The sequence below is a fragment of the Vipera ursinii genome (assembly GCF_947247035.1).
Source record: "Vipera ursinii genome assembly, chromosome: 4".
In the NCBI taxonomy this organism is placed as follows: domain Eukaryota; kingdom Metazoa; phylum Chordata; class Lepidosauria; order Squamata; family Viperidae; genus Vipera; species Vipera ursinii.
The window spans coordinates 20,105,246-20,117,629 of record NC_139514.1 but is presented as its reverse complement, the minus strand read 5'-3'; the positions used below and the strand labels follow the sequence as shown (position 1 = coordinate 20,117,629).

At 33.8% G+C, this 12,384-nt stretch overlaps 1 protein-coding gene across 1 annotated transcript in view; it reads left to right on the top strand.

Moving 5' to 3' along the window:
• XPO4 (exportin 4) overlaps nucleotides 1-10,118 on the top strand; it is an 81,626-nt gene extending 71,508 nt beyond the window's left edge. The window contains exons 18-23 of the mRNA XM_083362021.1: nucleotides 345-525; nucleotides 2,168-2,286; nucleotides 2,872-3,002; nucleotides 3,826-3,943; nucleotides 5,035-5,127; nucleotides 5,496-10,118. Of these exons, the coding sequence (XP_083218147.1) occupies nucleotides 345-525; nucleotides 2,168-2,286; nucleotides 2,872-3,002; nucleotides 3,826-3,943; nucleotides 5,035-5,127; nucleotides 5,496-5,693 (840 nt within the window). The 3' untranslated portion in view covers nucleotides 5,694-10,118. The remainder of the gene's footprint in view (nucleotides 1-344; nucleotides 526-2,167; nucleotides 2,287-2,871; nucleotides 3,003-3,825; nucleotides 3,944-5,034; nucleotides 5,128-5,495) is intronic.
• The last annotated feature ends 2,266 nt before the right edge of the window (nucleotides 10,119-12,384 follow it).

Here is a 12,384-nt window from a genome sequence, read left to right as displayed (position 1 = left end):
TACTTACCTCTTCCAGCATAGGACTCCTAAAAATGGAGAAATTAATAATACCAAGAGATAGAATTTCCTACAAAATGTTATAACGATACAATGGAAATTCTGCACTGCTTAAATGTATGCCTGACAATGTGATTTACTATGTTGGAGAGTGTTCCCTTCAAGCAATAAGTTTAATAATGAGTAAGAATTGTTATTTTATTGTTTTAAACCTTTGCTATGGATGGAGTATATTCCGCTTAGTATCAGTAGCATCTGAAGTGGTTTTGAGGCCTGAATCACAAGTACATTCTAGCAACTGTATATCTTTCATTAAGCCTTCTTTTCTTTTTTTCACTTTTTTTCAGTCTAAAGCCATGAATTTATATGAAGCTTGTCTGACCCTACTTCAAGTATACTCCAAGAATAATTTAGGTAGACAACGAATAGATGTTACAGCAGAAGAGGACCAATACCAGGATCTTCTTCTCATTATGGAGCTTCTCACAAACCTACTGTCAAAAGAATTTATAGATTTCAGTGATACAGGTAGGGGGAAATTTAGAACTGAAAATAACATGGCTGAAACTTAAAGAGCTCTTTTATCGCTTGACACCATGATGTAATGAACAAATAACAGAGCTCCATTGCTTAGGTTTCTTAAACTTCAGAGTTAAAACCTCAGTTCACTGATGCATCAATTCAAATGGTTTTTGATGTTTTCCTATTTGGTTCTGCAGTGGCTTTCAATTTTTCTAATCGTTTATTGACTTCCTGATTTTTATATTGTTTGTTTTTTTATGGAATGTTTAAATCAACATTGGAGAATTTAAGCAACCAGTTGAGAAATGTAGGCAGTCAAATATCTCTTTAAAAAGTAGTATATATACACAAATATTTTTGAAACGTTTGCATAATGGCATTAATAAATATTACTAATTATAGAGTATAGATACAGGTAGTCCTTGATTTATGACTTCCAGATCCCCCACAAAGCTACTTTCAACTTGGTTCCAAAATTACGGCAGCTGCAGCACTTTTGCAGTTGATCACCCTTACAACTGACCACAGGGATCTAGCAGTGGCCCCCACCTATCTCCCCAAGGGTGGGAGGGTGTGGGGCCCAGCAGCTTGGGAAGCAGTATTGGCGGCTTGTCAGGATCCCGAGGAGCAGGAAGTTGAGTATGGATGCCTCAAAGAAGGGAAGACCTAAGGCAGGACCTGTTCATTTGACAATCTCATCAGGAAGAGCAGGTCATGAGGTGATCATGTGGGCACTTAATGGCCATTATGACTTCCAACCTGTTGGGGAGATGGGCAGCATATACATTTAAATAAATTGAAGGAAGGAAGGAAGGATGGTTGATGGTTGAAAACTACCTATATTGGTTAACCTGTATTTGTCTGTTTATAATATATGAAACCATTCCCCAAGCAGATAATTATTTATTGTAAGTACAGTTTTTCATAGAATTTTATATTCATTTATCAGCCAAATCTTTGTGGCTAATAAGATTACTGTTTGGGTTTTTTACCTTCTACATTTTTAACTATAAGAAGATATGTTTAACTAGAAGTTAAGCAAATCATTAGTGAATCGTCGCTTTAAAATATATTAAAGTGGTCTGCCTCATGATAAATCTAAATTTGAAGAGTTTGAAATGAGTAAGTATGTATCTTATAATTGTATGTCGAGGTACATTAATTTTGGCTATAATAGATTACAAAGTATCTTTTTATTAAATTTCAGACTTTTTCACCTTAAAATTGATTTCCTATTTTTCTTGATGGATTTCTTTATCTTTTTATTCACCTCAAAATCCAAAGAATAGGAAAAAAGCAGATATAATTTAACATTACATTACTAACTTTAAAAAAATGTGTCTGTTTCAAGAAGTGCATACAGAAAATGCAGAAGTCAAATGCTTGTAATACACCTCACTGTATTGTTTAATTTTTCTAAAGGAAAATTTAAAATTTAAGATCAACTGCGGAAGGCAAAATTAAGTTTGGAATCACCTTACTGGGATTCAAGCACTGTATTCCAATTACCTTAATTAATAATTTATGAACACATTTCATGCTCACTAATAATGAATGAAATTCTAAGTTCAGAGTTCAGAAAATATTTACGGATAGCCGAATGTGTTCTTATATTCCTATATTTCTCCCTTCTTCTCCATATTTTTAGATGAAGTGTTTAGGGGACATGAACCTGGGCAAGCAACAAACAGATCCGTATCAGCAGCAGATGTTGTCTTATATGGAGTGAACCTAATTCTGCCTTTAATGTCTCAAGATTTGTTAAAGGTGTGTACAGTGTCAGTAGTGTTGCAGAAAGAGATGAGGAATTTTGACCATTATTTTAAAATTTTTAACAATTAAAATATTGTTTCTTTAAATATGAGCATGCATTTTCTACTACTACCAGAACTCTCATGGCTGACTGAAAATGACCACTGGCATTAATTCAGAGCTTCAACCAAGCTCATGCCTGTATTTAAACAACCTTTTAAATCTTGTATTGTCTAAATGTGTGAATAGTACCATCTGTGGAATAGCTTGGTATTGGAGAATTAGTGTAACAAAGCAGTTAATATACTGGGTTGAAACCGAGGAGCCTAACAAACCATTATGAAACAACATGCATGTATGTATTCACCACAGTTTATCACAATAAGTGATAAACAATGGGCCATGAATTAAAAAAATATGTCAGCTTTAATTCTGTATTGACCTCAAGAACCTAGGACTATGTATGTATGGCAAATTGTGATATATGTATTCTTGAAATATAATTATTTAAGAATGCATATTACTTTGTATTCTTGAAATACAATTATTTATTTTAAGAAGCCTCATTAACATAAATTTATTTACTTTTTCCTTCCATAGTTTCCATCACTATGTAATCAGTACTACAAACTAATTACTTTTATTTGTGAAATATTTCCTGAGAAAATTCCACAGCTTCCAGAAGATTTGTTTAAAAGCCTTATGTATTCATTAGAATTGGGGATGACATCGTATCCTTTAAGACTTTCTTTTGGGGAGCAGGAATAGGAGTTATTAAGTTGATCTCTTATTTTTCTTTCTTTAAATTATATTACTGTATACTAGTTATATACTTTTAAGTATATGCCTTAATGTCAACAATTTTAGTTATTGATTACTTACCTGAACATTTGCATTGTGTTTGTTTACCGAAGTTATTCTGTGTGAGAGAATCCACATATTTCTTATTTTATTTGGGCAGAGAGTCTAATATAATCTTTCATCAAGTTCTGCATATTCTTTGCTTGAAGTAACATCCTTATAATGAGAAGCAGTTATTCATTTATTGCAATTTTCCCATCCTGTCAGCAGTAAGAACCAGGATACATGTGCACCGGATTGTTTAAGCCTCTTGCCGGAGTATTCTAGCATTTAAAATATCAGCAAAAATAAAACCACTTTTACAATTTTGCAGGAATGGAGTCTGTTCTCCTTATCTAGTTTCTAGGTTCAATGACATTTTAATGCAAAAAAATATTTAGATATCCTGTGCTTCTCATTCATTTGCTACAAGGTGGCCCACTTCACTTGATTATGTGTTCAGCCTTAAATTCTCCCTCTTTACTTTCCTTAGTTTCATTTCATTTGAACAGAAATGCCATAAGAACCATTTCTGGGGAGAAATATTGTAGGAGGAACCAATTTCAGCCACTCAGTGGTAATCTTAGCTTGAAATAATATATAGGGAAATGGCAGTTTTTAACTTCTATTTACTGTTTTCCTGACATACTGTATAATTTCCAAATACCCCCCCTCCCAAAGGAATAAATATATTTCTTGACTTGGAATAATCAGAATGAGTTCAGATGTTTGCCAGCTCTGCTTAGAAGCTCTGACACCATTAGCAGAACAATGTGCAAAAACCCAGGAATCAGAGTCATCCCTCTTTTTAGCAACGAGACACTTCCTTAAGGTAAGAGACATCGTTCCATATCATATCCTCTTATCTAATATTGTGGTGGCTTGGATTCAGCACAGTGCAACCCCCACTGTAAAATATCGTCGGTGTTAGTAGCTTTCCCCGATGGTGGGACTGCACGTTTCACGCAGCTGCTGAGGACTCTGGGAAATCCAGCTCAGTTTATTTGCACAATGCTGCATTGGCGAATACAATATTGCAAAATAGGAAATAGAGGTTGAGGGGCATAAGCCTTAGTGATCCTTCAGAAAGCCTTGAGAATGAACCTTGTGCCATATTATTTATGGGAAACCGCTTTCTCTTGCCGGGGAGCCTTTTGGATGCAAGCCAGTAATCAGGTTAACAGCACATTTGATGCCAGCTTTTGTAAAATGAACCATGTTTTAAGTTTAACTTATTGGTAACTTAAGCTGAGCTTGTCGATCAGAAGATCGGCAGTTTGGTGGGTCGAATCCCGAGTGCCGCGTAGCAGAGTGAGCGCCTGTTACTCGTCCCAGCTTCTGCCAACCTAGCAGTTCGAAAGCACGTAAAAAATGCAAGTAGAAAAATAGGGACCACTCCGGTGGGAAGGTAACAGCGTTCCGTGCGCCTTTGGTGTCTAGTCATGCCAGCCACATGACCACGGAGACGTGTTTGGACAAGCGCTGGCTCTTCGGCTTTGAAACGGAGATGAGCACCGGCCCCTAGAGTCGGAAACGACTAGCACGCATGTGCAGGGGAACCTTTACCTTTACCTATTGGTAACTAAGGAGCCCGGGGTATCTATTAAAAAGTACCCAGTTTTTCCAACAGAAAATTCTTTCTTTGTTTCCACGGGAGTCGGCTATATTGGTAAGGAAGTTCAAAATTCTTAACATAATTAAGCAGATAGATTAGGGGTCTCTACTTCAGCCATTTAGCATCCATTTTGTTATATGATTCTGTTCTAACTTACACATTGTTGCAAGCAATTATGTATATAATTTGAAAGTTAATATTTAGTCCTCATCTTAAAACCTAGGCTTCTACAAAGTAGTTGTCACTTTCAGCTTAACGCATTTTTTTCTTAAAAAGTCAGGATATAAAGTTTTGTTTTTAAATTTTAGATGGTTTTTGATATGCTGGTACTACAAAAGCACAATACAGAGATGACAGCTGCAGCAGGAGAAGCGTTTTATACATTAGTATGTTTGCATCAGGTATGGTATTTTATGATGTCATTATATATATTTATATTTATATTTTATTAAATTTGTATACTGCCCTTCTCCCGAAGGACTCAGGGCGGTGAACAGGGCATAATTATCTCCTGCATGTTCCATAATGTTTAGGGATAGTAGAGTGTATAATTGAATCTTGCAGTCAGAAAGAGTTATCTTGATGACTTGAGGGAAGCCACTATCTCTTAACCTTAAAGAAATATTCCTAGCATCCAAAATTGGAAATATACTTATATTGTAATTCTGTTAACAAGTCAAATCTATAGGAAGATTGATATTAATTACAGAGTTAATTTTTATTAATAACATTTTCTTCTGAAATGTAAATGTGATTATCTTCTTTACAGGCAGAATATTCTGAATTAGTTGAAACTTTACTATCAAGTCAGCAAGATCCCATAATTTACCAGCGGTTAGCAGATGCTTTCAACAAACTTACTGCAAGCAGCACTCCGCCTACGCTGGACCGTAAGCAGAAGATGGCCTTCCTCAAAAGTTTAGAAGACTTTATGTCAAATGTTGGTGGTCTTCTCTGTGTAAAATAAATACCAGAACTGTATGCCTAACTTAGACCCTTTTTGCAAAATGCACTGAAAAACGCTGAAAGCTGACTTAATCTTAAATGCCTGTTGCTGGGTTTTTTGCAGCCACCTAAAATTTCAGAGCCTGGAAGATTTGAGCAGTGGAATAGGAGATGTCAACTCTAAAATCAGCTTCTGCTAATATGTGTTAGTCATCATCTGTCATACACCTTTTATGTTGTATAGAATAAACAGAAAAACTGAAATGTTTAAAAGAATTCCACAAGTGCATACAGACATGGGCACAGTAAAAAAAACAAAAAAAAAACCAAGAATCAGTGCCTTGTCCCAGAAGTCCTCAAGTAGTGATGAATCAAACTCCTATATTATTTTTTTGTTTTTGCTAGAAGCCCTTTTGGTGCGTGATTTAGACACATACAGAACTGTAAAACAATTCTAAGCTTTATTTTTCCTCTCTGAAAACTGTGTAACCCAGTGAAGAAGAAACCACCAAATGATATTTTTTAACTTGGATTTAGTGTTGGTTTTTTTTGTTTTGCTTTTTTTTACATCAACCTGGCGTTGCATGTTTGTGTAATACAACTTTTTACATTATATGCTGCTGCCCTAAAGTTCAGAAAGAAGAAAGGTGTATATTTTTGTTTCCCCTGAAATGAACTTTAGGAACTGTAGCCATTTCATTGCCTTAATTTAAAACAAAAAATAGCTGAAATAAGTTAGGTGAGTTATATAAGGCAAGCTTTGAATCTTCAAAACTGGTTTAGAATGTTGGCACTAAGCTGCCATGTACCTGTTTGCAGCCCTTGTGTGTTGGGAGTATTATGTCTGTGAGTGTAAACAAAAATCAATGTGTACTTTTAGTTTTAATATTTGTTGAGTCATACCCAGGTCATACACAACTGCAGTGTATTTCAAGATTGAATTGTTTGCTGAAGCAATAATGTTTCTAAACATTGTAAATTATTGATTTCTACAGTTTTTTTTTATGTTAGGGCATTAGATTCAGTGGCTAGACTACATGAGTATCAAACTCTTCTAGCAAAGGCCGTGCATGTTTGACTTCATGATTCAGAATATGAACCCGTGGTTTAATATTTTGCCACCATTGTCAAATTAATAGTGCTGTCTTCTGCTGCTCCGATCCCACTTGTTTGGTGTGTTGGCACTTTAACTATGTAAGATAACCTATATGGTTTAATCCTGCACTCACCAAATAGGAAGTTGCCATGGGAACAAAGTGGCAGGATGTCAAGAATATGGAAGCAGAACATTTATTCATAATTGTAAGCCAAACTAAATCAACCGGAATGTGTATGCTGCTGATTAAAAATAACCTTTTTTAATGAAGGAAGGAGAAAATTTGTCTCCAGAACCTTGTGCTTCATACTTGTAAGAACTAAGCTATTGGATATTAACAAAGATTTTTACATTTTATATAGAGATGTAAGCCCTAACCTAATCTTAGCATCATGTTTGCAATTCCATGCCAGTCTCGAGCTGTTCATCTCAACATTTAATCACACTACCCATAATTATTTATATATGATTTGAAATCTTTAATATTATAGAGTTTTATAAGGGTCCAAGACTTCTTTAATTCCTTCTAATTAAATCACAATCAGAAATCAAGGCAAAGATGGGTCATGGCTTGTAAATCTTTCCTATGAACTGTAATGTTTTCAAAAAATGAAGACTGGCTAGAGGAAGTTGCTTCCTTGAATAAGTAAACAAAAAGATTCAGTAAAGGATGGCTCAGTTTAGAGATCACTATGAACAAAATGGCTTGGCCTTCAGAACATTCTGTCTTAAACCCTTTGCACTTGATTTAATTTAGTATGCATGAGTGGCTGGGCTGAGCAAATGATGGTTATTTAACCACTGATTGGTCTCCTAAAGAATAAGTTTTAAAATACATATTCCTAATGAGCTAATCCATAGTTTGCCATGGTACCTGAGCTGAGCCTCAGTTGTTCAATTCACAATTATACTGTTCCATCTCTTTCTGTTAATGTTATTTGTAGAATAAGGGAATTGTTTTGGCTTCTGATTTGTTTTAAAAATTGGGTTTCTCCTGTGGCTCCAACACAATTATATGTGTTTTAAGTATGATCAATTCTATATGTGTCTTTTAAAATAATTTGTTAACATCGAAGTTTCTAAACCAATTGTTTTCAAAATTTTACTCATGATATTGAAAGAAATTCTACTGCCTATATTTGACTGATGGCAATTTATTGATAGGATGTAAGTTCTCATTGTGAGCAACAATTCTAGCTTATAAAATTAGTGCTTAAAGGTGCCATGTGAACTTTTGGAAATGTGAGACATAATGTTTATCTCTGGAAGCATTGAAGAGCCCATATGCACAATTTCTTTAAAGTGGAAATACTTGCAAGGCAACAGTGAATCATGCCCAAGAATTCCACCTTCTTGACTGTTTTGGGAAGAATCTGCTAAGTGCTGCTGGGCATCATTTGTTCGTTTCAAATTACTCTGTTCCAGATTTCTGCACAAATGAATGGTGGTTGTGCACAACAAGGCTTGGTGGATGGTTTCTAAATTGTCAAGGATTATTTGCAATTTTAAACTTGCTTCCCGATTTAAAATGTATATTATATTAAAGGGGCACTATCCAATACATTTTTATCTGAAATTTTGTAATTGTTAGAAATTTCTAAGAAGGCTATCTTTCCAGTTTTTGTATTTTTTTAAAAGTATGAATAATACTATCTTACCCTTACTCCATCCAACATGTTTCCAGATGTAATACAATGTATCTCCACTCCTAAATGTTGACATTTTAACAATCCAGAATTGCTCTATTAATTCGGAAAGCTCAATTTCAAGCATAGACAGATTTATCACATTGGAGAACTCTTTTATTACTTGACTGTGCCCAGATCTTTATAAGAAAGGAGTCTTTAATGGGATACAATGTACTTCTTTTAGTGGAAAACACAGACAAAGCCAATGGAAGACAATAAAAAAATGCATTTCAGTTAGCTGATGGTCTTTGAGAATTTGGTTCATTATTCAATAACCCCAATGAATCTACCTTCAGGGAAAACTTAGAGAAAAGGAAAACATTAAGTTAAAAAAACCACATGCTATAAGAGCCCATTATGCAACCTACTTTATAATTCAGACATACCAAATACGATGCTTTGACAGAGCAAACAATTTTCTTGGGATATCTTTTTAATGATAGCCATTGCTCTTCTGTACTTACTATTATATATTTGGCTCTATTGATAGATTTTCAAAACATATTAACATAAAAAACATGAATAATATGATTTGAGCATAGCTAAACTGACCTTGCTTTTATCTCGGGTGTTGATAGTGCTATTACGCTTTTCAGAAAAAAAGGTATGGAATTCGAATCTGAGCATGTTAAAATGCAATTCAAATATTGGGTTGTCATGATATTTAGTGAAATATATGCAATTTCCACATAAAGACAGAATGTAAAAATTTTGATAAATTGCTTAAAATCCAAATTAATTGTCATATTCAACAGCTCATTTATCACAATAGAAATTGAAATAATTCAACCTGGTCCTAGCAATTATTGGTGTTAAAAATATACAGTAGTAACATATCTGCACAATAATAGCAAAGTTAGTTATAGTAGGTTCCCCAGTCTTCTGTGATTTTATTTGGCTTGGTTTTTTTTCCAATGAGCCACTTCCATACAGAACTTAAACCATGCAAAAGAACACCCTCTGAAAAACAATACCACCCTTAGAGATTATTGGAAATGAAACAGAATAACATAGCATTTTCCATCTTATTTTATTAATCTGTGAGAAAAGTGAATTCTGCTGAACAGCTTATATTTATAGGTTTATCTCATTCTGAGAGTCGGCTTCATTAAAGATTATTTTAAAAATAATGAAAATCTATTTTTCCAAATTTTCTGGTCTTGCAAAATTTTGCAAGTACAATATCACTTTTTGTGCTGCAACATGCTTTGTATGTCACAGTTCTGAAGATTCAGCAACAGCCATATTTCAATCCAATAGTCACTTAATTGGAAGTAATCCTCTGAATTTTGTGATCCTTTTGCATCGGGACACGTAGCCTTGTGCTGTGACTATTAACATCACTTAATGGCTATCACAGAAATTGAAAGCTTGGTCTGAAGCAAACAAAATAGAATGGCAGTTTTGAGATTACATGAGTTCCATAATTCCACTATTTATTACTGTAGTTGGAATTGCTGGAATATTCCATAAAATGAAGCCATATTCAATGTAATATAGTCACCTTTTAAGCCAGAATTTTGGGGAATGACATTTTTCTTGTTAAATATTTTTTTGTGTTTTGTCCATGTGCAGTTACTGCTTTTTTTACTATAAGCTGACTTGCTCTGAAGCCTAAAAATGGTTTTTCAGTTGTTTCTATCCAATAAAAATAATGAATTCAGTTTTGCACTGATTCAGTCTTCTTGCTTTAGAATATCACTAAGATACAAGTTGAACTTGTCCACTGCTCTTGGTAAACCAAGCTTTCAGAATGAGAAGGAGACAGCCATAACTAAATGTGCAAAATATAATTAACTTCTTAACATCACTAATGTTATTTTGATCCTCTCACTCAAACAGAACTGCTTTTTGGAAGAAGTAAAACAGTTGCTAAATTCAACCAATCAATTTTATTACACCCTTGAATTATTGAAATATTCCAATTACTGGAGTTGAAACATTATTTTCTATTCTTCAGATTTTGGTATCTAGACTTTATATTTGGCTGAATCTTACTAACACGAGTTCAGAACTTCACTGGAATGTTAAGTTTGCCAACCACACTTCTGGTTAAATGAATTGTTTTTAATTTTAATAATTTTGTATATTTATTAAGCTCAAGAATTATTATTGATTTTGTTCAGTCTCTTTTTATTCCAGTCCCTTTGTGCAATGGAAAATATTTAAAGCCACAGATTGTCTAAAATGAAATTTTGCTTTAAATTAATAAGATCTGGAATAAACTTGAAAGTCATGCAGGGAGAAAAAATGATTAGATTTTTTTGTAAAAAGACAGATTTGTGCTGTCTTGCATGATTGGATTTGGGTTCTTAGTATGCTTTCATTTTTTTAATACACCTGCTATCCAAATAAAGCAGCCTGATCAAAAAAAGAAAGTCATGAAGGTAGTTAAACAATAACAGCAAGAAATAATTTTGTTTTTCAAAGCGGTCTGCAATCTTAAGCAGTTGTAATTAATAGTGGGTGTTTAAAAAGTAGAATAAATGTTTTGAATTGCATTTGAAAACTCTGTAAATGTAAATGATAATCTTGGTGCTTCAATATGTGAATTTCAGTACTTTTTTTATTAAAAAGGGGCAGGTTCTCATTAAACATTTTGTTGCATAAATGTGTTTAGTTAAAATTCCAACTCTTTCCTATTGCACCTAATCCTTGTTTTTATATGATTGATCTCTTTTAAGGTTTGTCTTTCATTCTAAAGTGCATTAGATTGCCTTTTAACCAAAAAGACGTATATGAGAGCCTTAAATAGTTTGTACCTGTTGAAGGATAGGTGATTACTACAAGAAAGGTTGCAAACAAAACTCTGTCTGATTATGTCTCTGATTCTTTGAACTAAGGGATCCTAATTTAGTCTATTTCACCGCAAAATGGTTGGGGAAAGAATTTTCACTGGCCCCTAATAGATACATTTGCAATGCTGTTTTAAATATTGTTGTTTCTACTGTACATTCTGCTTGTTATGCTCCATTACGTTTAAACAATGTTTTGCTATTTTTGAACTATTACTGTATTTCTAAGAAATATCTTAGGAAGATCTCTTCTCACAACATCAGCTCTACTGGCAGTGAATTCTTACATTCTTCTATCCGTCCTTAATGAAAGACTGTTGGCCAAAATACTTTTGGACTGCTTTAAAGCTGTTAACGCACTTTTGTGACTTTATGGCTGTTGAAAATGAATTGTCTTGCAAATATTTTGATAAACGTATGTACTCAATGAAAAACAAAAATTTACTGACTCAGGAAAGCAAGTTGCAGTAGATACCTGTCTCTTCTTCTTTTAAGTAGAATATATTAATCTGCATATTTTAAATAGCCAGATTATGTTTAGAAGCTACAACTTTAAAAAGTGTGCGTGGGGGATGGGGAGTAATTTAATGTGAAGAAGAACAGGCCTATTTATTTTTAAATGTTTTCTCCAATGTTCATGAAGTTAAATTATATATTTACCTAATAGATACCAAGAGTCAAATCTATTTTAAGTTATTTTCTTCAGCAGCGTTCCACCAAACAATTGTGAGTAGGATGAAGGGGCAGGGTGGTTAAGTTGAGACAGCTAGAAATATAGTCAAGAGATACTTATTTAAAGTATTTAAATCTTTAAGGAAAAATGAATGGGATGTTAGAGTACTGAAAGAATTTGATGATGGTTTGGCTAAATAATTTATACATTATCTTTGAGACTGTTGGAGAAGGCTAATTGTCCTTTTCTTCCAAAAATACAAAAGGAGAATTTAACAAATTGTGAACATGTTAATCTAACATTAATATATGGGAACATCTGGGGAAGTAGTTCGTTAACATATATCAGCATTAGGTCTTGACTATTTCAGCTACAGTAGCAATGAGTGCAACATTCGAGGACCAAGTTAGGGACAGATTGTCATGGAGAAAATCTATGTGGTCTCAAGAGTCCATGACTTG